The sequence below is a fragment of the Cygnus atratus genome, chromosome 1, assembly GCF_013377495.2.
Source record: "Cygnus atratus isolate AKBS03 ecotype Queensland, Australia chromosome 1, CAtr_DNAZoo_HiC_assembly, whole genome shotgun sequence".
NCBI lineage: Eukaryota > Metazoa > Chordata > Aves > Anseriformes > Anatidae > Cygnus > Cygnus atratus.
This window is the reverse complement of record NC_066362.1, coordinates 190,072,245-190,099,960: the sequence shown is the minus strand read 5'-3', so window position 1 is coordinate 190,099,960 and position 27,716 is coordinate 190,072,245. Positions and strand designations below refer to the sequence as shown.

General features: G+C 40.8%; 2 protein-coding genes across 4 annotated transcripts in view; both read right to left on the bottom strand.

The window, feature by feature from the left end:
* Positions 1-1,755: 1,755 nt before the first annotated feature.
* On the bottom strand, positions 1,756-12,954 carry EEF1AKMT1 (EEF1A lysine methyltransferase 1). 3 transcript variants are annotated; one of them, XM_050713043.1, is made up of 6 exons: positions 12,891-12,931; positions 7,196-7,316; positions 6,049-6,202; positions 5,116-5,198; positions 4,153-4,433; positions 1,756-2,641 (listed from the first exon to the last, which is right to left on the bottom strand). In XM_050713043.1, the coding sequence occupies exons 3-6, from the start codon at positions 6,196-6,198 to the stop codon at positions 2,514-2,516; spliced, it is 642 nt and encodes a 213-aa protein (XP_050569000.1). In that variant the 5' UTR covers positions 6,199-6,202; positions 7,196-7,316; positions 12,891-12,931; the 3' UTR covers positions 1,756-2,513. The 3 variants fall into 3 exon arrangements, with proteins under 3 accessions (XP_050569000.1, XP_035398614.1, XP_035398616.1); XM_035542721.2 differs by lacking the exon at positions 7,196-7,316 and having other exon boundaries at positions 12,891-12,954; XM_035542723.2 differs by lacking the exons at positions 7,196-7,316; positions 12,891-12,931 and adding an exon at positions 11,972-12,446.
* Positions 12,955-16,589: 3,635 nt separating this feature from the next.
* Positions 16,590-27,716, bottom strand: part of XPO4 (exportin 4) — an 82,272-nt gene continuing 71,145 nt past the window's right edge. Inside the window, exons 22-23 of the mRNA XM_035542719.2 lie at positions 25,997-26,089; positions 16,590-24,918 (exon numbers count right to left, since the gene is read on the bottom strand). Of these exons, the coding sequence (XP_035398612.1) occupies positions 24,721-24,918; positions 25,997-26,089 (291 nt within the window). The 3' untranslated portion in view covers positions 16,590-24,720. The remainder of the gene's footprint in view (positions 24,919-25,996; positions 26,090-27,716) is intronic.

Below are 27,716 nucleotides of genomic sequence, written 5' to 3'. Positions count from 1 at the left end.
AACAAACACAAACCAGCCTACAGTTGTGATTTGTTCCCATGCCTACACATTTAACACTGTTTTGCTTTCTTATTTTGGAACTGGCCACATAACAGCAATGGCTCGGGCTCCTGGAACACTGCTCATAACCCCAGCTGGATGTCACCTGCGGGCAGTAATTTTCAGGGGGAATTCTGGCTTTAGGGGGCTCGACAGCAAGGATGCTTTCTGGTTTGAATGGCAGGACAGTATCGGCCACAGACGTGCAGTGACTTGGATCTGCCTCGGCTCTCCATTTCCCCTGTGCACTCTTCCTCTACGCGTTCCTTAACGTTATCTGTTACCCGTCACCTGATGGAAACCAACACCTGCGAAAGAAAAAACTGGTACCACAAAACTCAGGAACACTATAAAGGGGGGAGGCGCAGGCAAAAAAAGTGAGGAGGGAAAACTTAGGAAGTGAACGGGTCTCTGAAAGCAGAGAGGAGAGCAAAAGTGGCTTGGAAGGGTATATATGAACCAGCTTGGGGTCCGACTCAGGAAGTTTGATTCTCTGAGTGCTCCGAGAGGTTTATATAACATCTATGTTATTTCTGCTCATTACTATTACACTATCAGATGGGAAAATCTGCATCCAAATAGGACAAATGCACAGAAACATGACTACGATCTATCTCTATATTATTAGAATTCTTGCCTCAAAAGTTTAATTAGGTTTATCTCCACCACAAAATAAATTTCTTAATACTTCTTCTAGGTGCTTCATTTTGTAGATGCAGCATTTCTGTTAGCCTTTTACGTGATCCCAATATATAAATATAGTACAGAAAGACAAGAAGACAAGTACATATGTTCTGTGTATTTATAGCTGATAAAAACTGTTGAGCGCCTTGCAATTTACGAATCAGCTTTCACCCAAAAATGTATCAGCAGTGTAGTCAAGAAGTTAGAGAAAATTAGCTTTAAAAAATCCCAGTTATCGAAAATCTCTCCTATCCCAAAGGAAAGTTTTTCTAATGTATCGTCTATTGTGATTGAAATTGCTTGAAATACAGCCAAACCCTTGTATATAAAATTTAAATTTGCCTGTTAGAAATAACAGGAGTTTATCAATACATTATGGTATACCTCAGTGGCCTTGTGAGATCCAGCAATTTCTAATATGTTTATATTCTACTACTGTGCTTCTCTCTGTGGAGCAGGAGGCAAAGATAAAAATGGGTATTTGGGAAAAAAAGGTCTGTTCTTGAAACTACACACATGACATACCCATACATCATCGTTAACTTGGTAGTGAAATCAATTAAAATGTAGGCACTGCATTGAATCAGAGCCATTATGATTCAAGAGTTAATGGACATGTGCAGGTCACATTACTACAGAAGCAGGATCTCAGCCAGCAGCAAGGGTAACAAAGTGAGAACCCATGAACACAGTCTGAAGCACTAGTGCAAGCATGGGTTAATTTCTGGCATTTTATTACTTACCTCATATTTTAGGGTGATTTGACCTGACTAATGTATAGGATCCCTAATGAAAGTAAAGCTCTCTCTCACGGGGAAATCTGTATTGTGCTTTTTTCAAGGAGACATCAAGTTTATACCAACCTTTGGAGATTAGCTTAGCTAGGAAATTAAAAGATCTACTTGATATTTTTTTTGGTTGTTTATAAAAAGTTCAGGTTTTGTTGCTTATGTTTATTCTGTATCACAAAATAAATGCATTGCACTTCTGCAAAGAGATGTTAAACACTATTTTTTTCAAGTACAACACACATACACACACAAGTTTATATGGTGATAATTGATGACAAAGTAGATCTTATCTTTTACAAAAAGAAAGATTAGGTTTGTGACAAAGCTCTAGAAAAGGTGAAACAACCACCACATTTTTATAAAAAGCCAGTCTGGGAACAATAACAGATAGTAGGTCTTATCTTACTTGGCAGCTCTTAAGTAGTTCTGATTATTAAAAGCAACTGGAGAGGCCTCCCCAGAAGGAGACCTGCTTTCTCTTTAGTTATCCTTTATAAAAATATCAGCCTGCTGGACAATGAATCTGAAAACACATGACACGTTGAGAACAAACATGTCTCAAGGTGAAAGGAGACCAATATTCATGCTCTTTCAATCATCCACTAGCTACTAAGTCATCAGTTATGATGCAGATGACAATTCTGATGTCCGTGAGGAAAGCACTTGCGTGGTGTTACAAGTCAACCAGCTAAAATCACTTCAGAGGTGTCACTGAAAAGTCCCTGAATGGAAGAAACTTGTGGTTGGAATGAAACTCTAACACAGAAGTTCCTGTTGCCCAGCACCTACATTGTTTGGTCCCCATTTACCTACCAGGTAAGATAAAAACACAATATTTGCAAATGCTTACACCGAGAGAGACTATCACCCTGTGTTGATTAAATTTAGCCCAGAAAATATCCCCTGGAGCTGAACGTTTCAGCATGAAGAAACGTGGAGTCACTGAGAAAAACATACAAAGGAACTTGAGTGAAAAAGTTACAGATCTTCCTGTGAGAATCAGTCCAGTCCAGAAGCATAGTTCACGTAACATCGAAATTCATTAGCTAAATTTCGAGAGTGTTTTGGAATAAACTTGCATATCTTCACACCTAGATGCTTTGCTGCCTGTTCCTCCATGATTGCACCTGCAGCAAAAATAATTAGTATTTGGTGAGAAACGCAGTTAACAGAATGTTTGGCCTTTTGGATTAGCTCCTCATGAATGCGTATGCAGAGAAACAGCTTTTTTTGAGGGGGCAAGGCTTAAAGCAGCTACACCTTCAGCCCTCTTTGGCAACTGAAGCTGTTGGGAAATCTAAATCTGAAAGAACTGAAGAAGCTCCAAGGAAATGAATGTCATAAAAGTTTCATAAAAATAGGTAGAGGGTAAGATCGGTGCCCCCTTTATAAAAAACAGAAATTTGAACTCAATCTTCTTGCTACATGCCAAAGAATAATATGGTGGGGAGCCATGGGAAATGCAAACAGATTACATATACTCCTCTATTTAAATAAACCACAGCGTGATATTTATAGCTACACGCTGAGAAATCACTTTCTTGAGCAGTATTTGTCAAACTTTGTAAACTGAAGGACCACCTATCCATTTCAGGGAAAAAAAACCTGAGAACTATCCTTGTGCATAACTGCCATTTACAAGTAAACAAAGAAGTAGGCTTTCTACGTCCACATACTATTTACATTTTTCTCTATTTTGCCTACTTGGTTGACTGCCCAGAATTGTATGCATATATGGGTTTTGTCTTTTGTTTTTTGCAAAAATTACTTGGATGTTTTCAGATGTCTTGTAATAAGATTACAGATTTAAGAACCACCAGGTCTAAGGTAGATACTCGGAGCTTCTTAAAACTAGCGAGTGCATCTTCATGGAGAAGGGCCTAAAAATGCAGCTGGCAAGTCTTCCAGTTTTACTGCTGTGATCACTGAGTTTTAATTCCTCCTGCTGCATTTCAGTGCCTAATAACCAATTACCTGAATCACAGTGGAGAGTCCTCATATATTCATTCACATTACAATTTCTATATTTACCAGTAAGGAGCCAGTGATATGAGAAAAAGAAAGTGTCTTTTTTGTGTTTTTGTTTTCAAGGCTTAGCTAGAATCATCCCACTTTACTACGCAAAGGCCGTTCCAACCTATTCGTCCTTCTTTCTGCTTAGCTCACCTTAGTTTTTCCAAATATAAAGCAGCTGAAATCTTGCAGCTACGGATATGCTGAGGAATCACAAACTCATTGCATAGTTTAAAAAGATGTTAACGGTAGGTTGCATGTACGTTTGTCATAGCCAGATTTCAATCACTACAATTGTAGAGAATGCCCCTTTACAAATAAATAAATAAATAAAAATCTGGAACGTTGCAGAATGTTTTTACAATTCTTCAAAAATTTACTAAAACTCATAATGCCATAAGAAAAAAATTACTGACTTAACTATTAAAATACACATCCCTTCAATGAAAAATAAAGGTTGAACTAAAGTATTCCAGTAAAACATTACCCCCTTCAGGATGCAGTCTTCCTAGAATTACTTATAAATTAGTATTACTGAGTTAGTATTTTTCTCACTTCAGTAAGTTTGTCTTTTGAGAGGTAAGAAAGATGCTCAACAGTGACCTAAATATTTTATTAATTATACCTGTGCAAAGCAGAATCTTTCCTTTTGTTAAGTATCTGATGGTCTCTGCAGTTTTTTGAAGACACTCCTCAGACAGATAGGGTGGATCTGCTATTACAATGTCAAAACTGTGTGGCAGGAGGTTTTCCGGTAAGTTCAAAGGGTTGTTGTAATCATAGAAGATAAATTCTTCTCCATATACAGAAAACCTTCTGTCGTACTCCAGAATAACCACTGAAAAATCTTTGTCATCTTGTTCCTTCAGTTTCTGATACACGCTTGGTGCACTAACACAGGCTATCCTGAAAGAGAGACAACAACTTAGAAAACTGATTTTAAAAGGCAACAAACAAAGAAATAATTGCAGCAAAGACAATTCCATAAGTTCTCAGGGCTGCTTTGGGATTTTAAGCCTTTGTCCCAGAAAATGCAAGCTATTCTTCCTCAAATCTAAGAAATAATTACTTTGTAAAAATCAAAGAATGGAGTTTTAAGTATTCAGGCCTTTACATGTTCAGCTTCCATGCCACACAGAGACCTTAAAAGGTCTTAAAAGTGAAAAGCTTAATTTACAACAAGGAAATATATTGAAAATTTAAGTTAAAATTGAAAAATAATCCTTACAGAAATAGGAGGAAAAACAAGTTTTTCCATCCGTTCTGCAGAAATGTATAAAAACAGAGAAAAGAATTAGAAGTCACTAATACGCTCTGGAACTCATTATATTTCTCCGAAAAAAAAAGAAAAAAAAAAGATTTATAACCAATTTTTGCAAGGCAGAGGCTACAGCATTCAATGAAACACTAATTTGTAAGCTCAGTATAAACTATTACCTAACTAAATAATGGCATGGGCATTTCTGCCGCATCTCCACCAAACACTGAGGTACAAAGAGTAATGAATTAAACTGCATGCTCTCCCTGCATAAATGAAATAATTATAGAAAAGGCGTGACAAATCTACAAAACAGACATTAAAACCTACCTGCCACCTTTTCCAGCTGCCACAATCGCTTCATTAGCCAGGCATGATGCAGTTTCATCGCTGTACCAAAACTGGCTCAGTTGCTGAGAAAAATAACGCACAATTATAAACATCAAACCTTCTGACTGTGCTATGTACAATTAGGTGTTGTGAGTCCTATTGGAAGAAAAACAAAATCCACAGCAACTTCTCAGTTCACAAACTACAAAGGTGACAATTTTTCTGAGAGTCTTTTTACTTCTGTAAACCAATGAGAGACAGCAGGTAGCTTACACTGTGTGCTTCCACAACACTTACTATGGTATCAGGAAAACCAAGTAATGCAAAATCACTGAGAAGATTAGTTCAAACCATGCAGATGTACAGTATTTATATACTCTTAAATTGAGTTACTTCAGTGGGAAAGGAAAAAAGGACTCAAAAAATGACAGTATAGAAGGAAATAAAGTATAAAAGTACTAAATCAGAAGATATAAGAAACAGGAAAAAAAAAAGAATACATAGACAAATCCAAAGTCAGTCTGTTAGAAGAAAAAATGCAACAAGGCAGCCACCCAGAAAACCAACAAAATAAACACAAAAAGAAATATGATGTGAAAGGAAAGAACATTCAGCCTCGTTACACTGTGTTGCCTCAAACCGAGGGAAGAATCTTCACTACCCTCACATGCCAGGCTGGAGTTAAAAGTTTCCAGAAGGCATAGAGGCTTCTTAGTTGGCAGCTTTATTCCTTCTGTGCATGTAATTACCCTGATTTAATATTAAGGCAAATAAGCTTGCAGTGTTATTGTCCATAAATAGTTTTGCCACTCTAGGAACATCTTGAGTGTTCCCCGTTTCATTTCATTAATTATTGACAAAAGAAACCTGGTGAGGGCTGTTCCTCTGTAACGCTCACTAACTGTGCTTCATTCACTAAGTTCAGTTTCTTACCCAGTTTTCTTCTATCGAGCCAACAGAATATTGATTAAACCCTTGGGAGGTCTTCGTGCCCTCCCTCTGCTGCTGTTCCAAATAGAACTCCTGGAGGGCAGCCAACGTATGGGCTGAAAGCTGGGGAACGTCATCATCATCATCATCCATTTTTCTAGACATCAACCACAGGAAAAAAAAAATAATTAACCGTTTTCAATAGTGGAAGCTTTTAATAATGACCCACTCTCCCAAGATAAAACAACATTTCCTGACTTTGCAGGCTTAGTCTAATAGCTAATGGGAAAACCTCTGAACAAGAGAAAAACATACAGCTTTTCCAGAGAGAATTCAGGAACTGGTCCCTTTCCATATGACATAGATGTGGCTTGTATTCTTATAGGGATGTTGTCGTTACAGTTTGTTATACCCTGCATCCATACACCACTTTTATTTCAGCTTGCAGGAAAAGGCTATAGTGGATTTTGCAAATACTGTAGAAATTATTCCCTCCCCTCCTAGACATAACGATAGCCACTGATCATTTCTTGCCATGTTGAAGAGGCACGCAGTTCTGACTCAAAGAGAAGTAAACTCTTGTTCTAGGATCAGCATCACCTGGCTTCACCTCTCACACCACAAATGCCAGAAACCTTCAGCAGACAAGTCGCTCAAGATGTTTTCCTAAGGTAGCACTACGTGACTGACAATTTGTGTATTTTATGCGTGAGAACACGGGCACAGCTCGTACTCAAAGGGCACGGCGTGCACTAGATGCCGAGAGCAGCCGTTTGCAGGGATCTCAGAGCTGGGCACCCCCTGCACCCCTCGACCGCGTACCACCAGGCAGCAGCCCAGGCCTGTGTGTCCTTCCCAGAAGAGACGGTGCCACCTCGTGGAGCGAAGGTGACAACAGCAGAAATCAAGCATGTGAAAAGCACAGGAGAAAACTTGGAAATCCAAGATTGTTCTCTCAGGAAATCAGCTTTTTCTGCATCCGTTCTAAGAATTCATACGTGTCCAAGGACTTCAGCAGGACTCGGAATGGGTGTGCACTTTCCTTCGTGCAGAGGCTGTGTGTGGTGCAGGCCGCGCAGAAACACGTGCCACCTCAACCACACGTAACGTGGAAAGCTAAGAAGACTTAATTTGAAGTACAGCTGCTTACATTTGCTCCTCTCTCTGCTCTCGTCATTACAAGGAGGACTCCAGAACTCACGGCCTCCTCCCCTCCTGCTCCCTCCTGCAGTGCTTCCCGGACACTTCCTAAATCTGTTTCTCCCTACAGACTGAAAAAACAGTGCCATTAGCCTGCTGCTGTGGGATAACCCATCGCTACTCACTAGAAGCTCTGGCTCCTGCCGAGCACTGTGCCGGCATCCCTCCATCCCTCGGAGCCTGAAGGCCTTGCGCAGGAGGGGATCTTGGAGCCAGAGGGCAAAACAGCTCAGTTTGTTCCTACTGCTCGGTGAATGAAACACAAATGCTTTGAAATTATTATTTATATTATTAAATTTCATATTTTTAATATAGTTTCCTAATAAAATTACTACAAGTTAACACAGAATAGAGTTTCTAACAATGCGCAATGCTAACATCCATTTTAGGCCCTGTACAAGAACCCTTTTTGCTGGGACAGATGTTACAAGTTTACAACTACCCTTCATCGACCAGCTGATCTTGAAGGTCTTTTCCAGCCTTAATGATCCAATGATTCCATGATTCGATGATTCTATGACTTTCTTTTTTATTAAGTGTATCATAGATGCAGTAATCTGGTTTGCTGTTATCCCTAAGGCAAGCACACGTCTAGGCTTTGACACTGAGAAACCAAAACTGATGCAAATTTGCAGTTCTTAAGTCAAAACCTTTTTGATTTTACATTCAGTGAACCCATACAGGCATTCGCAAGGATTAAATCTATGCCCGTGAAATGAAATCCTCACAGATAAAATTGCTGATGAAGCAATTATCTGTTGTTTCAGTGGATGGAAAGGGATACAACCACAGGCATCCTTTTTCTATAAATGATATTTTAGCTCCTTTTTCATGGTCTTCCTTTTGGTTTGTAAATTAAAGCTTTAGGAACCAAGCAGCAATTAACTGTGAGAATGCAAGGAAAGGTAACTCATAATATATGGTAGAAAAATCATTAGGTACATCCATTAAGAACATTGTCAAAAACCAACACCTTTTTCTGAACATATGTACATTTTCTACATATAACTGACTTAAGTCATCAGCATGAAGACATTTTCTTGCACATGAAGTACATTAGAAAGCTATTAAAGTAAGTGAGTTTATGTGAACAAGACTTGTAAATTCCTTTGGCTTTAAGTGAGTAGAAAGTTGTACTACTTGAAACCTCCCTATAGCCCTCCCAGAAAGTACACTGCTCCCAAGTCCAAAAACAACCCTGAAAGTTTTGGGGAGGATGGGAGGAAGCAGAGAAACCCACGGCACCTCTAGCACTATCAGTAGGAATACCAAGTTTAAAACTAGCAGTGTGCCTAGTCTTCTTTACTATTAAGTCTAAAGGGCTGCATTTGCACCTAATTAAAAAGCAAAACAATAAGGAATAAGATCTCCAAGAGGCTGGAAAAGTAAGACTTGGTGTGAAGTTAGATGTCATCTAAAGGATAGCAGGAAAAAAAGGGGTTAAGCACCTGTGGATAGAGGGGAGCATAAATAGGCAGGATTGCGTTCATGGGATAGATTTGAATGCTACCGGCCTCTAAAGGGGCAGACCTACCCAGCAAATGAGAAAAGTGACTACAACTGCACCGTATGACCTATGGCTCGCACAGTGCTGTGGGTGGGATGAAGGGGGAAGGTGCCTGCAGGCTCCTCAGTCCCTTGCCCTGTGCACAGCTGAGTCTGGCTCTGACCAGCTGACAAACATCCAGGAAATGCTGGCACTACTGCGTGAGAGCTCCTCAAAGAAAAGAGAAAAACAAAAAAAGAAAGGTAATAAAGGCAAGTGAAAACAGTAGCACTGAAGACCCCAGTGCCTTGTCTACACAGGAACACTGTATGATGTAACACCGCTTACCACCAGCTCTCATGTATGAAAACTCTAATTTTATATAGCCAAGTCCTAAAATAGAGAAAAAATAAATAACAAGTTAGAAAGAACTTGTTAGAATGGAAAAATTAACTCAAAAATTCCTTCAGTATTTCACAGTCTTCCTGTACCCCTGTACATTTGGTCCATCCATACCTACGAAGCTGTGGTCGCCTGGAAAGCAGCGTTCTTTGAGCACAGTGCAGCTGCTATGTGCAAATGTAACCGTGCCCCTACGCACAGAAGCATGGAAATGCAGTCATCGGGTTCGCTGAGGCAAGGTGAGGCCACGTGCCTGTGTACCATTGCTCACCCCGTAACTACAGAAAATGCAGCTGGATGCTTCCAGATCCACAGCACTGAGGGACGTGCCACTTCTGCAGGGGAAGGCAAGCACGAGGTGGGACATATGTTACAAAGCCACCTCAGAAAACTCTCTTAAAGCAAGGAACGGCTTCGTCAGATCTTTTACCTACAGACTACACCACAGGTGGCTGGCTGCCATTTCTCTGCCAATGAAGAGAGTTACCTGACTAGGCCAGGCCTCCCCAGCGATCCACAGAACACAGAAGCGCTGTTTGGTACACACACAGGCACACTGCTCTGCCAGTTTCCAGTATTCACTCTTTTATGGTGCCCTGAAGAAGTCATCTTGGTGTAATAAAATGTCCCTTTCACTGAAGGGGGGAAGGGAAGACTACTGCAAGGTCAAGGAATATTAATACAAGCGGAAAGTGGTCCTGTTAATCGCTGCGAGGGGAGGAAGGAGGAGGAGGAGGAGGACACTGTTAGCCCCTTAGACCTCATACCAAGAATGTAAGTGCACATGCAACTTCAGAAAAGACTTTGTTCTAGAGCAGGTTAGATCTACAAAAAGAACATGTGCAGCTGAGTAAAACAATAGTATTTTTCCCAAGCCACCCGTGTTAGTATTTGAGACAAACAGCTGGTCATCGGTGGTGTTTGTGTCACGTACCAAGGGAACCTGGACAACGCTACGCTGCCACGAGGGGCTCCTGGAGGAGCAATCACTGCCTGAGGGTGAACAAGAAGTCCTGACCAGGGGGGCTGAAATGTTGAGAAGGCTGAGCTGGGCCTCATCACCATAGAAACACGAAGTTACTGCACCCTTTTCAATCCCCAGCCACTTAACATGCACAAGGACCCAAGTCTCAGGTCTCCAGTGACCAGTGGCTGTCTGTCAAACAGCAACTCTAAATCACAAGTGGATTTGGGGGGGATCCTGTCCCAAACACAGTAAAAACGCAGACAGAGAAAGGAACTCCCCTGCTGGAAACAATTATTCATGTCTTTAAATTCATGTTTATTTTAAATATATAATAAATAGCAAATTTATTCATGTTCTTTAAATCCAAGAAGCAGCTGAGTGAGAGCTCAGCTTTTGCTCAAGTGTCTGACAAGTTACCTGAGTGTTGCCAAATGCGCTTTCAGGAGGACTGACAGGACAAAATGTATCAAGTACATCAGTCCAAAGTAATTTGGACACAAAAATTCCCCTTGCTTAGCTAGCGTGGCCTAGCCAGGAGAAACTGAAAAAGGCTAGGACATATGTACATCTGTTTTGTAGTCTTCCTAATGCGGACCAAAACTTCTCTAGCCTCAAGCAGCCACTTGCTTCCTTGCAGTCAGCTGTGGAGTTTTGAGGCCCAGGTGCCATACAACGATCCAGCCCCTGAAGGGTAATGCCAATTCAGGAAACATCAGAAAAGCAGACCTGACAAACCTGCACACAAATGTAAAGCAGTTTTCTTGTGTTTCATAGAAGAGGGAAGGAGGCACACGAAGGATGTGTGAAGCAGAGGCAGCTCACCTGCCACAAATCTGAGAATGGCTCCACTTGAAGGATCAAGTCTGGAGAGCTTTTTATTTACAACCACAGCAAAAGGTTCAAAAGAAAAGCTCTACCGGTTCAGATCAAGGGTAGATAGTGGTAATTCTATCTTGGAGGTAGCCAAAAGCAGCTGTCTCAGAGTGAGACTGAGGCACGTACAGGTGATACTTCCCCAGTCTACACCCTCCTAGTCTTTAACTGTTTTCCACTAAAGATATTTCAGCATCTGAAGTGATTTGTTCTGTGAATGTAGTTCTCCAAAAGACATTTGTGCAGTATTCCTTAAATTCACATAAAGTTCTTCAATCGATAATGCCCCCTTTTAAGTCACATTTTATGAAAAACTGCCTCCTCTTGCTGTGAACATGGCTACTGGCTTCACGAGATGCGATACGTCCCTTATGGCAATAGAAAGCAGACATCAGAGCCCCATTATTCCGTCTCATGCTGCTCCACATGCCATTTCACAGACACCTGGAGGTCATCCCCCTTTCCTCAAGTTTTTCCATACATTTGCTGATCCTTGTTAAACTCTTCTAATACACCCCTTCTTTGAGATGAGGGAACTGGAATTGTAGGCAACATTTAAGATTAGGGTGATTACACACTTACAGTATGGTTTTATGATGTTTTCTGTTACATTCTATTTTTCCTTAAAAAAAATCTATCATTTAATTGCTGCTACCACACATTGATTTGATGTTTTTGGAGAATTACACATCATAACCACAAAGTCTCCTGCCTGAGTAGGAATGGTATTTAATGTGATTAAGCAGAATTTACAAAGAAATTGAAAAGGACCTGCCAAGAGCTCCAAGATACCAGGCCATACATAACAAAACTAAACAGCAGTTCTGGGCTCTTCATCTCAACAAGCAGAGTAAACGCTGAAACTAGAAAAGGCTCAAGAAGAGTTTTAAGACATCCAAAGACTAGAATAGCTTCTGCAGGGGAGTAAGTATAAGTAACTTGAGAGGGGACTGGCAGAGCCTGTAACCGTAAGAGGCATGAACATTGCGGGCACTGACCTACTGCTGTGTTTTCCAAGGCAAGAACTGGCAGGCAACAAGTGTGGCCTCAAGAGCCAGGTTCACCAGGACAGCAAGGTGCTGCCCGGCACAAGGCACACCAGAGCTGCAGAATCTCTTGCACAGGGTACGCTACAGGGTAATGCTTGGCAGTGCTTCGAGGCAAGACTGGAGAGCTCAGAGGTGCAGGGTGCAGAGGGTCGCTCTGTACAGAGACCCCTCAGGATTCAAAAAGCAAGGGCTGAAGGCCGGGTGGCCACTGGAAGGAGAAGGGAAGTGTGATACATCCCATCCCGATCTGCTTGCTTTTCCACAAGGATCGTCTGATTTTGGGAAACAGAGAGCAGGTTAGATGCAGAACTGGTTACCCTCCTACGTGTGGGTGCTAAAGTGCGGCTCCTGACTAAGGAGCCTCTCTCACAGAATGGCCGAGGTTGGCAGGGACCTCTGAAGATCACCTAGTCCAACCTCCTGCCGAGCAGGATCACCTAGAGCACATTGTGCAGGATAGCATCCAGGTGGGTTTTGAATATCTCCAGAGAAGGAGACCACAGCCTCTCTGGGCAGCCTGTCCCAGAGCTCTGTCACCTCACAGTACAGAAGTGTCCCCTCGTATTGAGCCAGAACCTCCTGGGCTTCAGTTTGTGCCTGGTGCCTCTCCTCCTGTCGCTGGGCACAACTGAACGGAAACCGGCTCCACCCCCCTTCCCCCCACTACCGCACGGCACCGGGGATATCACCCCCATGCCGTCCGCCCCGCGCCCCCTCAGCCCCCCCCCCGGGAGGCGCAGCCCCGCCGCACAAAGCAGTACCGACCCCGGCCCCCCCCCCCCCAGCCATTACGGCGGAGGGGAAGGGCGCGGACGAGCACCGCGGCCCCCCAGAGCCGCAGCACCGCGGCCGGGCCTAACCCACTCACCGGCCGCCAGACCCCTCCGCGCACGCAGGCCCCGCCCCAGCGCCGCGCGCAGCCCTGCCGACCCCTCCCCCCCCCCCGGGTTCCCGCCTTTTTTGAGGGCTCCGAACCGTCCCCGTCCGGTATCGGCGCCGCCGCTGCCCTCAGCCGCCCGCTAAAAGCCCCCCAAAAAGCTAAAACCCGTTTTTAGGGTTACAGCGCTCGGCCCCGTCCCCAGACAGCGCCCCGCAGCCCATAGCCGTCGTTCTCCAGGCATTTCAACCCCCCGGTGGTTTAAGAGGCTTTAAAACGGTCTCCAGAAATGATTACACCTTAAATATGAGCCTCGTAAAAGCATATAAACTCCACAGAGAGCTGCAGCAGCAAAATACTCAGGTGGCGTCTCTGAGCATTGTTCCCTCACAGACCAAAGTGGTTTTGATGCTGAGGTCGTTCCACACCAAGGTTCAAAAATCTTTCATTTCCCCTGCCCTTATGGGTACTAAGTGCTGGGAGAAACATCCAGGGCTTTTAACAGCCCTTTTCACACCTACAGGAAGGGTAGATATGAGATGTACCTGGAGCACCACGTTCCCCTCTGGGGCCCTCAGCACAAGGAGCAAGTCCAGAAGAGGGCTATAAAGATGAGAAGGGCTGGAGCACCTCTCCTGTGAGGACAGGCCGAGGGAGCTGGGGTTATTCAGCCTAGAGAAGAGAAGGCTCCTGGGAGACCTTACAGCAGCCTTCCAGTACCTAAAGGGGGCCTACAGGAAAGCTGGGGAGGGACTCTGTCAGGGAGCAGTGGTAGGACAAGGGGGAATGGCTTTAAACTACAAGAGTGGAGATTTAGATTAGGTATAAGGAGGAAATTCTTCACTCAGAGGATGGTGAGGCCCTGGCACAGGCTGCCCAGAGAAGCTGTGGATGCCCCATCCCTGGAGGTGTTCAAGGCCAGGCTGGATGGGGCTTTGGGCAACCTGGTCTGGTGGGAGGTGTCCCTGCCCATGGCAGGGGGTTGGAACTAGATAACCTTTACTAATCACTTCAGACACCTGACTGGAAAAAAAAAATTGCAAGGAGAGTGTAGTGAGGACTAGTACAAAATAATCAATTAACTCCCATTTTTACAGGTTTCCTGCACCTCTTTTAAGATTTCCTATTACCTGAAATACTATTTTAGGGCTCCCTTTCTTGCACACAGACAGATTTTAAGCTGCTTGATAAAAGAGTTTCATAAGAGCAATTTTAGAAGTATATTCATTTGAATCAATTCATTGTAGCTTTCCATTTGGGCATACAAACTTACTTCTCTACGACCTTCCTTGTGCAGACATGATGTGCTTTCTGGCACTTCTGGTCATTTCTTATTGCCTGAAAACAAAATCTGCCTCACCACTATTTTTCTTTTCTTCATTGTTCTCTACAAAGTCAGGTCTTGCCACATTAATTTGTTAAAAGCATTTTCATAACATTAGCTTTCTTGTTTCAGAGTTGCTCTGTGACTGTCCTATAAAAACTTTTTCCTTTGGACCCCCATACCTACTACCCCACTATCTTCCATTTAGAAACAGCACTTTTAATGTCAGTAGGAAACTGTGGGCTTGTTCACTTCTTTTTTGAAGGACAACTTTTAAGTAGCCTGAACTTGTCATTCAGTGCATTACCCCTCTGCTTTGAAAAGTCACCAAACAAGGTCTTCATTCCAGCATTAAAGATTGTCCTACATGGAGTGCACCCATATCCATCCGTATTACACTGCTGCAGTAATTTAAAACAACAAAAACTTTTCCATGCATTGCTGCACAGCGACAGTTACCTGACATCTGTGTAACATTACTGCATGCAGCAAGAAATCAGGCTCAGATCCTAGAAAGAAATGACACTTATTTAAATGTCATTCACCCATTCCATGCAAGTTTGTGAAACATTTTATGTGAAAAAGAGTTACACACAGGGCTGATAAGTAGGACTGAAGAACGAGAGGACAGAGGAGGTTGGGCAGACACGTACGATCAGTCCAGATTTCCTGCAGCAACAGTCCCCCGTGCGCCTAATGATCCTTCTGTGCAGAACAGTTACAGAGATCACGTAAGGGCACATGGAAGGGGCTCAGGGGGCAAGGAGGACAACATCATTTAGGTTGCGATACCAGGTACTGTATGGCAACAAATACACACACAGCTCAACACTGCTCAAATCCCTTACAAGATGGTGCTAGCAGGAAAGCACAGGAGAAGCTGGACTGACCCTGTATGAAGGAAAGCAAGCTATGTCCTGCAACACAGCTTCTTTGGGGATGCGAGGGCAAACCAACCATAAATATGGGAACACCTGTAACATGAACCCTGCAAGAAATTTCTTGTTACTAGGTTTTATTGTTTCTTAATTCCTTTTCGCAGGAAGGTGCTTCAAGTTAAGCTACGTACACTGTGTCCTTTGTCACAGACCCATACATCTTCTTGAAATACAGCAGCGCCAAGGGCATCTCTAAGACTTTAATCTGACGATGTGGACCACTTCTGCCTTACTAATACATTTGCTACTGCTCTATGTTGGAGCAGTTCAGAAACAGAGCATAAAACAGTTTTTAAAGATTCAGTCCCTCCCTGGAAAGTAATAGCAACTTGCTGCTCGTAAGGCTTTCATGTTTCCATATTTGGGTTTTTCTTATTTTATTGACAATCACATTTTTTTCTTTACTGATGAAAGTCTATGCTTTCAAGTCTTTCTGTAGCAGAAGCTATAGCCATGTGAAAGAATACTAGTTAAATCTCATTACCTCATATGAAAATAATTATTAAATTCCAATTGTAGTCTTTGCTGTTGCCACTATTTAAGTCTAAAAAAAATACCTCTTTTCCCCCAAACTTTGACATTTTTAGGAATGGCAAACCACATTTCATTTGGAAGACAACCAAGCATGCAATACTTAACCATACGAGCGTTACTTCTAGTGAACGTCAATATAATCCTACTTCTGAAGATGGAAAATAATACAAATATTCCATTTACAGAACAACCTGTAACATCTCATCTTTGTAAGAAAAACTTACTGCACTTTGTTTCAATACTGAGTTGTTCTACTACAGATGCAGATAAAAGGTGACTTAGAGCCCGGTGGGGTAGTTCTGTGAGCCACGTGCATTGCAGCTTCCCCAGCACACGGGGCATGCAGGAATATGGGTTACTAGACAGCCTTTTAGAAGCTTTCAGTCACTCTCTGAATTTAAGTACAGTAGGAAGTAGTTTTCACCCTCAATTTATGGACTCCCAACTCTTTCTGTAACAGAAATGCAAACCTTAGAAATACTGCAGTGACACAGGAACATAATGACTTCTTTTGTCAGGCTTTGTGGATCACTTGCAAGTAGTTTAGGGACCACAAAGAGGGCTACAGACCTCAGACAGAAACCACTAGGTAAAGTCTAACAATACTGATATTCTAAAGGGATTTTAGAAGTCATTAAAAAAAACAACAACCCTGAAACAGTGCTAGTGTCTATACCTTTGTACATTTTAACACCCATTGATTTTACTATGCCATACTGCCCCCGATTTATGCAGCTCTCTACCTCAAAAATAAATAAATAAATAAATGCACAAGATACGTACTAACAAAGAAACTCGATGGAATTTTGTGGCCAGAGCCTTCTCATGTTTGCTTTTGCCTTTTCCCCCCAAAGATGTAATCACTCTGCCATCACAAGAAGCAGGAAGGAAAATATATAAAATATATTTAGCAAAACCAGTAAAATTAAAGTGGAACAGAAAATGCAGTCAAGTAGCAAACATTATGTACAGCAGCAGGTTTTACACAGTTTTTCCTACACACACCTCTGTACTTATTTCACACACACTTTTTAAGGAGAAGGAAGAAAACAGAAATAAGCTAGTGTTACGAAAGAAAACATTTTTTTTCTCCTGAACAGCAAATGGGGTTTATCACTGTTTTTGCTTTTGAAACTCCAGTTCGGACTATATATATGTCTTAAGAAAAATAAGAGGACACCATTTTCCCAGTCCCCAGATTAAAATTAAACTGTCCTCCTTCTACAGACCATACTGGTATCTTAAATACAGTCACACTCATAGGATCTAGACATTATCTGGCCATCTTAAAGGATGTAGGTAACAAACATTTTAACCGAGATACAAAACAGGTATCTAATTTTTCCAGCTTTCCTGAGGCTGAGTGAAATGTTTAAATACATGTGCGCTTATCAAAATCCATGTTACAGTACATTTTTTAACAGTAGTTTGTTAAGAAATCATGAAAGTGCATAACAGCCTAAAAGCAGGCAAAAAGTACTTAGGAACAGTCTTTCCTTAAAATGGCAGAAGAACGCATGCCTTCCCCAAAGCAGTGTTGGTCTGGTGAGAGGACGTCAGTGATCTTCCTAAGGACTCCAAAGTGTGGTGGTGGGCTTTTGGTTTTGGTTTTCTTTCTCTGAGTTACAGCAATCACGTGAGTGAACAAAAGACTGCTAGAAGTACTGGTGCAGCACTAAAATTAAAGCCAACGTCCTGACAACTTATTAAACCAAGTTATGAACGAAACTTTCATATCAATACTCGTTAAACGAGTCTAGTGATGACTTTCAGTCGGTAAACAGCACGCACAGGGACGGATTGGAAGCGGCTCAAATACACCACAAACCCAAAGTGTAGCATCCACAGCAATAAGTTAAAGGAAATCAAACGTACTCCTTCACAGCAGTGAACAGTAGGCCAGACACCAAGGGGAAGAAAAAAAGGAAGCATATCACACACCAAGCTGCTGCCTTCTTCAGAAGACAACACAGGATCAGAAAAAAAAACAAATCTGGTAACATCTGACAGATGTTAAGGTAAAAACAGTTGTTCCATGAGATTCAGATAGGAGGAGAAAGAACAGCAGTTACACATCAGCCACAGTGGGTACCTTCAGTGTTTTTTGGAGATGACGATTTGCCTGGAATGATTCCCAACATAAGAAAGATTTTATTATTTAATTAGCAAACCTCACACTGATTGTGTCATGTTTCATACAGCTCCAAAACAGCACTCTCTTTAAAACCAAAAAAACCTGCTGATGAAATGGCAGCTTTTACTAATCCTCATCAGGATGAGGCCAGTTACCAAATTATAGGTTAATGCTTGCATTCTGAATGGGTTTTTCTTCTTTCTTCTTACAGATTAGCTTGATTTTTTTTATCTTACACAGCAAGGATGCAAACTTTTTACTTTCTTCTCCTCCTGCCCTCTTCTAGTTCATGTCAGACCTCCTGCTTTGCTGATATGCCAAGCTCCGCTCAGAACACTGAGGTTTCCTACTTTTGTCTTATAATAAACGGCAATCAGTGAAGGAAAAACCCCAAATGCCAAAACCCCCAAACGCTAACTTCACCACATACAACTGAAGCAAATGGAAATTTCTTAAAGGCAAAATTAATGGGTTTTGCATACACTTACAGAAACAAGTGTGAATAAAGGTTTTGTACCCAAATCATTCAAGTTTATTCCAGACCTTGTATTTAAGGTAGAATACTTCAATTTTCTACACGCAAGGCTCTTGGATACACTGCTGTTTTCAGTCTTGCCAAGCTGTTTTCAGAGTTTTGCTCAAAATTACCTTAGACATTTCCGTCCTTCACCAAAACATTCCCTGAACGAAACCAGGCCAATATAAATACCTTGTTGCAAGAATTTTACTTTCGAAACCAGTAAAGTTTTAGTGAGACACAGAGCCAAGGTGTATAGCAAGCTGTCACCACCACAGTTGTAGCGTAGTTTTACTTTCAGGATTTGTGTTTTGTTTGTTTTGTTTCTAAAGTTGTGAATGAATGAAAGTAAGAGGGGAACAAAATAGCTGTAGTTCTTCCAAATGTAATTACGTTATAGCACAGTAGGAACTGCTGCCTTTAACCAAACTTTACCGAAATACATAAAGTGAGATACTGTTGGATGTAATTTACACGAGAACCAATTACAAGCTTGGAGAACATTTCTGTGCCAGTTAATCATAGACTGTTTAGATTAAATCTGCACACAAAATTCAAGACCCAGAAATCAGTATTGTTTCTGGGGGTACAAACACCCAATAATAGTGACCTGAAAAGTCACCATCAGATTTGGTTTTTATTTTTTTGAGGATGGAAATGAAAGTAATTTGATTATATATTCACAGTCATTTCTGGTAGCTCACTCTGGTGCTCCAGCATGAGATTCTCCTGTCACACCTGATCACGTTTTCTTCTATTGATGGACAAACTCATGCCTTAAATGCTGATATAGATCTAAAGTCACCCCATCAACTTTAACCAAATTACCGTTAATTCACATATCCAGAGAGCACAATTGTTAGCCTGAGTTTTTATAACATTCCTGGTTTTGTTCCCACCATAAGGAGGCGTAACAAATGCTATTTCAGGGATTCATCACAGGTGGGATTGTAGAAAAATATAAACAAGAATACACACAAATCACACATGGCCAAACCAAAATAAAAGTCTTTAGTGGAAAACAATTTTATCCTCCTCCTGCTTATGGATCTTTAAAAATACAGAAAGTGTTCATTTCAAAATTGAAAATTCAGTTGTGATAAGGCTTGATTACAGAGCCACTTCCCAAGTTTTATTGCAATAAACTGTGAAATATTTCTATGCAACTTCATATCTTCAACTGTACAGGTAAAACAATACTTGAAATTAACTAGCACTTCAATCCCTGCTTTTTTTTTTTTTAATATATAAACTCAACATAGTACTGAATTATACATTTAAAATATTTACACATTTGACTGACAGCAGTACTAGCATTTATTGCCTTAAAGCTGCATGTTCACTGCATGGAGGTTCCTCATTTTGCACAAAGGGAACAAGTAAAGGAGGATAATCTTATTTTTCCTAATTATAAAATCTAGGGTAGTTCAATGGGAGACTGAAGTGTGCTGAGGAATGCTATTAGAAAGTCTGTTTGCTTCTTAAAATCAATTTCAAGTATCAAGCTGTAATAGACCGGAAAATAAATTGCATGGGTGGTATCTTTCATTTGAGGTTGGAAGGGTTTTCCCAATCTTTTATAAGAATGGCTTAGAAGGGCATGAAAGGCAGGACAAGGAAAGGGAAGAAATAGAAAAGCAGAACCTGCTTTAACTCACTGAGGAGAGCAGAAGGAATACCTTATTTCTCAGTTGCTAGGGCACCAATAATCTCATATTGCTTTTGTTTTTCTTCTCCATTTTATTTTTTAAGACAGGCGAGAGCTTAAGGCTCTAGAGCAAATCAGTTTGCTTCATGATTAGTGCTAGGAAGCATTAATCTCATCTGACACAAGGAGGACATGATCTACTCCTACTAAAAACAAATTTAAAGGCTTTGGGGGACCGGCTCTTTATGTTTTAATTGATGCCACTAGGCTTTAGCTGTATTGAGCAGAACTTGAGTGACTAGTAGAGGCATGGAAGAAATGAGAGGTGTTTGTTCATTGCAGAAAAGCCTAAAAGAAAAGAAAAAAAGGCAAAAAAACCCTACCACCACAAGCAGCACTTGTCACAAGTAGAGGCACCAAAGCCCGAATACCTAACAACTGCCCTCTTTCTATTTAGACCACAACTGAGGCACCATTGTGGGGAATCACGTCTTACTGAAGAAGAAACCACCATTTTAACTGGCTGTAACTGAAGCAGCTGCAATGTACAGCAAACATTTCTGTACTGCAGTAATTCCCATTCTTGTGGAATACTGGTCTGCTGCTGCCTCTACTGTTTTGTAATTATCAATCTTCTGTTTTCATCACAGTAAATCTTACACCTCACAAAACTAACAGTAAAATATTTAATATTTACAGAGCATTTCAGATCCTCAATGCATTTTATAGGCATAAGCTAATCCTCACAACATCCCTGTGAGGTAGGTAAGTGTTATCGCTATTTTTACAAAGACATGGATTTAGCGACTTGCCAATGGCCACAGAGGACCCAGTGGAAAAACTGATACAAAATTAGAGGAGCCTGGCTCCTACTCCTGCGCTTATATTCATCAAGCTACTTCCATAAAGAACACCCCTTCTTACGCAATTATTCAACTGAAATTACTTTAAGTGTTTTATAAAAGAAATGCTGCAGTTGTGTCTCTGAATAGTTTTTACAGATCACAAATTAGAATTTACATCACCTCTTAAAGGATTACATTTTAAATTGACAACTGACTGTTCTGAGCAAGCTTATTTCCTAGAACTACATGGCTTAAATACAAAGGGATTTACCCAGGTAAACACTGGGGCTTTAGCAAGTGCTACGCACCAACCACGAGATGACTGCGATTCAAACCCCTCTCTTTCAACCTGCAGGATTTGGACATGCTGAGAAAACAAGTTTCTCGTTCCTGAGGAAAACAGTGAGCCCTTTATCACTGAACAGTGAAACACAAACTTCTGGGCAATAAGATGTGGCAGATTCATGTGGTAACTCAGCGAAGATAGTTAAGGCATAACGCACATGAAAGTGGAAGTTTAATGCAGTCCACTTCTCCCTGCCCATGTGTATCTGTGCTTTCAAAGTCTTGAATTTCACGAACCAACCAAATGGTCATGCTAGCCAGCAACAAAATTTAAAGGCTGAACAACAGAAAATTATTACACCAGCATTAGAAAATAGCTATTATGACAGCGAAGGGGCTGGAGAAATGGGAAAGAAGCTACTACTTGCTTTCTCCTGTCAGAGTGAAAACACTGGAGCAATAATCTGCTTTAGCAAAAAGAATGTTATGGCTAGACAAATAATATTTGTTACAATTACATCATGCAGCATTTATAATTCCGTTCGAATTGCTTTTTCTTTCCTTTCAAGAAACAGGTGCCTTTTTAAGACCATTATTCACTTTGCACGGTGAATGGAAAAATCAATGCAGCGATACTATCAATGTTTCAGAACAGTTACTTGAAGTCAGCTCTCAGGGTCTACTGAAAATGATCTATGTGCCTTTCCTGTGGACTTGAATGAGCCTTTGCATCTAGATTTACAGCAACTGAACATGTAGAAGATCAACAAAGATTTGTTTTGGGGAGTTTTTTTTTGTTTTGGTTTTGGAAGGGATATATAAGCCAAAGATTAGGTAGAAGCAGCCACCTAGCCAGCAGGAGTACAAATTAGGAAAACTCATTCCCAGGCATCTTTTCAACAATTTCATGGATGTCACCAAGTAGGGACGTCTTTGCATTTGCTGTGAAAGAAACATAAAATGGCAAGGAAAGATCCACATTGAACGCACGAGAATGGAAGAAAGGAATTAAAACTAAGAAAGAATGTTGTTTAGCACAGCATTAAGCAGAAAAATTACACAAACCCCCTACTAGGACAGTTTCCCTTTAAAATAACATTGATTTTAAATAGAAGGGCAAAAGAAAGTTTCAAACAATCTTCAAATCTTATCTTTGAAAGTAACGTTCACACTTTAACAAGTTTTGATAGACAAAATATGCTGTGCATCAGTGCTTGTTACAGTGCAATGGGCCTGATTAGAAAAGTAATGGGTATGCCCATTGCTTTGTTCTGAATACCATCTCAATTTGTACTCCCATTTATCAGTTATGATCCTCAAGAGAATTTCAAAATTTTCAAGTTAAAAAAAATATTTTTAAATATTGAGCCAGCTTTAGGATTAAAAAAGTGATAGTGGCAGAGCTAGCAATAGAGGAAGTGATGACTGAACTTACAAGGTATTCAGTCAGATCCAAAGAAGTTGAAGGTATTTGCCATGATCTCTTTGAAGACTCTGGGCTAGATATTTGACAGCATCATGACAAACCAGCAGCTCTTACAGCCACTTCTGTTCCCAGGCTTTACTGCCCTTCATTTAAAAACAATGACAACAACAACAAAACAAACCACAAAACAAACAAAAAAGCTTCAGAACTGCTGCCCGATGTAATGTATGAACCCAGAGAAACTCCAGAAGCAGTTTTAGAAAAATAGCGAAGATCTAAATAAGTTAAAAGAGATCGATCTGCTGGGATCGTTATCATTTCTGCAAGTGCACAGCCAAGAGATTTTTTGAAGAAATGCACCAGAGCTTCACGAAAAAAATTGAGTGCAATATTCCTGTTCTAAAAAATGATGAGCATTATCTTAGAAATAAAATACTAGTTGGGAACGTACTTTACCTAACAAGTTTTATGGTCACTTTTTAATGTGTAAATCTGCTCGTTCAGATAAATTAAGAGAGAAAAATAATGAAGAGGTGACTTTTTTTAGCCTTGTGGATCCATGCTTCAGAGAGGTATGGGTTTAACTGAGGAGTAAAAAAGTCTTAGATCACTTATAGCACAGTATTACAGACCTGTCTTTTTAAAATTCTGGCTATTGTGACTAATTCTGAGATGAACAGCTGCAGAACGGCACAGAGTTGCAAACGTGATGCTATACAGAGCCACGTAAAGGTGTATACTGTACATTTTATATAAATTTAAAAAAAACACATGGGAAACATTCAACAGCATTATCTAACAGAGGTCTTCAACAAAAGGGCCAACTTCTGCCTCCATATATTTCCACAAAAGATGTTTTAGTAGACATGCAACAGTTGTGTTTGCTTCAGTTCTCTCTGGTGCATGACGGGAGATGAAATAGGCCTTGCTTTTGTGTTCGTGTGCTACTCTCCCTTGTTGGTCCACTATACTCAGGGCACTGTTCTCTGCTGTTGTAATAGCTAAAGTGCTGATATAAAAAAAATGAGCAAGAGCAGAGCAGCTGGGATGGCTCTGTAGAAGTGGAACTAGATTCAGCAAAAAAAATCAAAATCCCCCATAGCACTACACATCCCAATTACCTTTCTCAATTGGAGTGAAGTAAGCGTGGCCCTCGAGTGAAAGGGTTTGATGTCCCTGTTCTAGCATAATTGTTTTAGCTAATGCCCCAACTTTAAAATGATTGTAAGTCAGGAATATACACCTTTTGAGTTGTTATTGCTTAAGCAAACAGTTCAGTGTAGAAATACATTGCAGTTGCGTGCAACCTGGATATGAATCAAAACAGATACTGAAAGTAAAACTACACATGAACCTTGCGTTAGACACAATTCCAAAATGACACGTGTCAACAGGAAGGGCTGCAACAGGCACACAGCAGCTTAACGCCAACATCCTAAACCAACACTGACGAGTCAAATCTTGCCTTAAATTTCTTAAGTACATGAACTTTTTTTTTCTTCTAAATTAAGGCAATGAAATGGCTACAGTTCCTAAAGTTCATTTCTAGGGGAACAAAAATATACACCTTCTTTCCTCTGAACTTTAGGCAGCAGAACGTAATGTAAAAACCTGCATTACAAAAACACGCAATGTCAGGTTGATATAGAAAAACAAAACTAAACACAAGTTAAAATACCATTTGGTTATTTTTTTTCCCCATTGGAACACAAAACTCAAACTTTAGAGAGGAAAAAATAAAGCTTAAAATCAGTGAAACTGTTTAGAGCTTTTTATGCATCTGCATAAAACTCTAACATGATTCTGGGTAGAAAAGAAATCTGCGCATTTATCTGGCCACTCATTTTAAACCAGTGGGGGGAAAAGGCACTGAGTTTATTTTTCATTGTGCCCATATCTGTTTGCACATATATGGAAAAAAATTCAATTCAAATTTTCTGTTCATTCTTTCCCACATACAAGGATGACAGATTGCAGCTAACACATAATAGCAGAAGCTGATTCAAAGTTGACCTCTCCTATTCCACTGTGTTATGTTCTAACTTCCAGGCTCTCTAGAATCTGAGATGGCTGCAAAGAACCCAGAGACAGGTACAAGATTTAGTCAGCATTCAGCATTTCTCAGTGCATTTTGCAGAAAGGGTCTAAATTAGGCATAGAGTTTTGTTGTTTATTTTACACAGAGAAGTCCACCAACATTTGCCATAAATTCTTCTAAACTCTTTAAGAAGGCCATCTTCTGCTTACGGTCCAGTGTAGGAGGAGTGCTGCTTGCAGTAAGCTTGTTGAAGGCATCTGCTAATCGCTGGTAAATTACTGGATCCTGTTGAGTTGATAGCAATGTTTCAACTAGCTCTGAATATTCAGCCTGTTAAATAAACACAAGTCTTATTACCTTTAAAAACAAACAAACAAACAAAAAAACCCACAATACATACACCTTCTCTCATCAGGACAAAATCCAGAATTAAAAGCTCTGACAGAAAACTCTCAGCACCTCTCCACCTACTATCCAGTTTCACCAGCAAGCATACTAGAAGCAACTATGGATTTTGCAGCCTTTCACCTTCTCCAAAACAAATAAAAGTCTTTCAACTAGACCAGGTTTTAAGTCTAAAAGAAATATTCTGAGCTTGGCCACAGTCCTCTGAAGTGCAGAGTGAGAAAACCTTAAGCACTCCCTTCAAAGTCCTTTCTGTCTTTTAGCATATGCTCATTCACATAAATGGCACTTCTCTTCCTTCACACCTGCCCCACGTTCAGTGTGCCATACCAACCATTTCCTCCCACAGTTTTCCTTTTTTCTAGAGTCCCTTCCCTTCCTTAGGGCATATGGCTTAGATTCCTTTCTAAGAGTTTCCCACTTATGCTTACTCGGACACCAACAGAAGACGAAGAAACACGTTAAGCAACTAAAAAGACAGTAAAAGATCAGTTGAGGGTTTTAAGAACAGCAAAATGATCGCTGTTCAGAGAGTAACAGGCTCCTGGCTCCACTGCCGCAGGGAACATGTAGCTACACACAGCTCTTAGAGGAGACTTAACAGAGACTGTGGAGGCTGCAGCAGCAGGGGATGAGAATCTGTCACCGTCCCTGGGGGTGTTCAAGGAGAGGTTGGACGTGGTGCTTAGGGACATGGTTTAGTGGGTGACATTGGTGGTAGGGGGATGCTTGGAGCAGATGATCTTGGAGGGCTTTTACAACCTTAATGAGTCTATGATTCTATGATCATTTTGGAGGTTTTGAAGACACAGCTGGGAAAATCCCTGAGCAAACCAATCTGAATTCAGCATTGACCCCACTTTGAGCAAGAAGTTGGACTACAGATCTCCTGAGGGTCCCTCCAACCTGAATGATTCTACGATTTGCTAAATGCACAGTAATTGACCATTCTCCATCAAAAAGTGAGTAGTTTTCAATGTTCTTAAGTGTTTAAATGTCATACCTGATGCAAGCACACTAATGTGTAGAATGCTTCACCTGCTGCAGTTGTCATTTCTGTATTGTGCTTCTGAAGTACCAGCATATCAAAGACCATCTGAAATCACAAACCAAAAGCTGTTTCAGAAGTGTAAACTTAACTTCCTGCTTTATAAACATCTGCTGTTGAACCTCGTATCTTCACTTCCAATAATAGTGATGAATGTGTATTCACAAACATCCAAGATTTTTGTTTCTTTCTTTCTTTTTTGAATTTAGACATCAGTAATTGGAAACTAAATTACTTTAGAAGTTGAGCTTTGGCTTACTGGCACTAATTCATGCCTCAAAGCACTGAAACCTATTGTTGATTTATATGTGATCTTCAAAGAGAAGCAGCATCTCTTGTATTTTTCAACAAAAGCTGCAAATAACTCAAAGAAAGAATGAAAAAAAGCCTTTGCTCTTCCAGTAAAAAACAGGAATTCGTTCCTCAAGTTTTGGAACCTCCTACAGCTCACAGAAAGTCAAACAGGGAATAGAAAATAAGAATGATTTTAAAACTTTAACTGAAAATTTGAGAAAGGGCAGAAAGCTATGTTAATGTAGAAGAAATAAAGAGACAAATAAAATTATTTAAGGTGTTTCTTATTCTCTTAGCTTCAGTGAGATGAGCTCTTAATAAGAAGTCCCCAGAAGTCTGAATGTCAGTTCAGTAAGAAAATATGTCTTAAGCAATACTGAAGTATTGACTGAAATCAGGAGACAAGTATACAAGTTCCCCAATTACTTTTTTTCCCTCATTAGCAATTAGCAAGAAGCCAGCTGCTACCAGATTAATCTGAAATGTAATGAGACAGAGGGGATGGTTCTTAGAGGAAATTGACAAGTATGATAGTGGATTAAGAAAAAAAAAAGCATAATTTATTGGATAAATTGAATAAATGGCAGCATTTTCCTTTCTTCATAGTATACCCAATTATGCTTGCTCTTCTGCCTCTTGTTTTAGTACTCTACTGTTGTGGTTCAGCCCGGCTGGCAGCCAAACACCACACAGCCGTTCGCTCACCCTCCCCCCTCCCTCTCCGGGATGGGGGAGAGAAACGGGAAAGTGAAGTCTGTGAGTTGAGATAAAGACAGTTTATTAAGACAGGGAAAAGAATAACAATAATAATAATAATAATAATAATGTGTACGAAATAAGTGATGCACAATGCAATTGCTCACCACCCGTTGACCGATGCCCAGCCTATCCCCGAGCAGCCGGCCCCCACCCCGGCTAGCCACCCCTATATATTGTTCAGCATGACGTCAGATGGTATGGAATACCCCTTTGGCCAGTTTGGGTCAGCTGTCCTGGGTCTGTCCCCTCCCAGCTCCTGCTGCACCCCCAGCCTGCTCGCTAGCAGGACAGAGCGGGAAGCTGAAAAGTCCTTGGCTTGGTGTAAGCATTGCTCTACAACAATTAAAACATCAGCATGTTATCAGCGCTCTTCTCATTCTAATCCAAAACATAGCACCCTGCCAGCTACTAGGAGGAAAATTAACTCTGTCCTACCTGAAACCAGGACATCTACCTAGCCTTTTACTTGGCAGCTTTTTATTTGACAGCTTTCATGGTAAATTTAAGTGGTGAAACTGTCAGAGTCATTCTAGAACTCAAGTACAGAGCATAAATAAGAGTAAATTGCATTCTGAGGTGCTCAGATCTTTTGCTGAATGGTGAAAAGTCATTTTCTCCTCTA

Bases quoted from the DNA above. Each gene is read 5' to 3' on its own strand.
- EEF1AKMT1 (XM_035542721.2), bottom strand. From the start codon at position 6,198: ATGGATGATGATGATGATGACGTTCCCCAGCTTTCAGCCCATACGTTG. The intron at 4,434-5,115 runs GTAGGTTTTAAT...TCTCTCTTTCAG, and splicing joins GCAGCTGGAAAAGGTGGCAG to GATAGCCTGTGTTAGTGCAC. The intron at 2,642-4,152 runs GTATAATTAATA...TTTTTGCTGCAG, and splicing joins AAAGATTCTGCTTTGCACAG to GTGCAATCATGGAGGAACAG.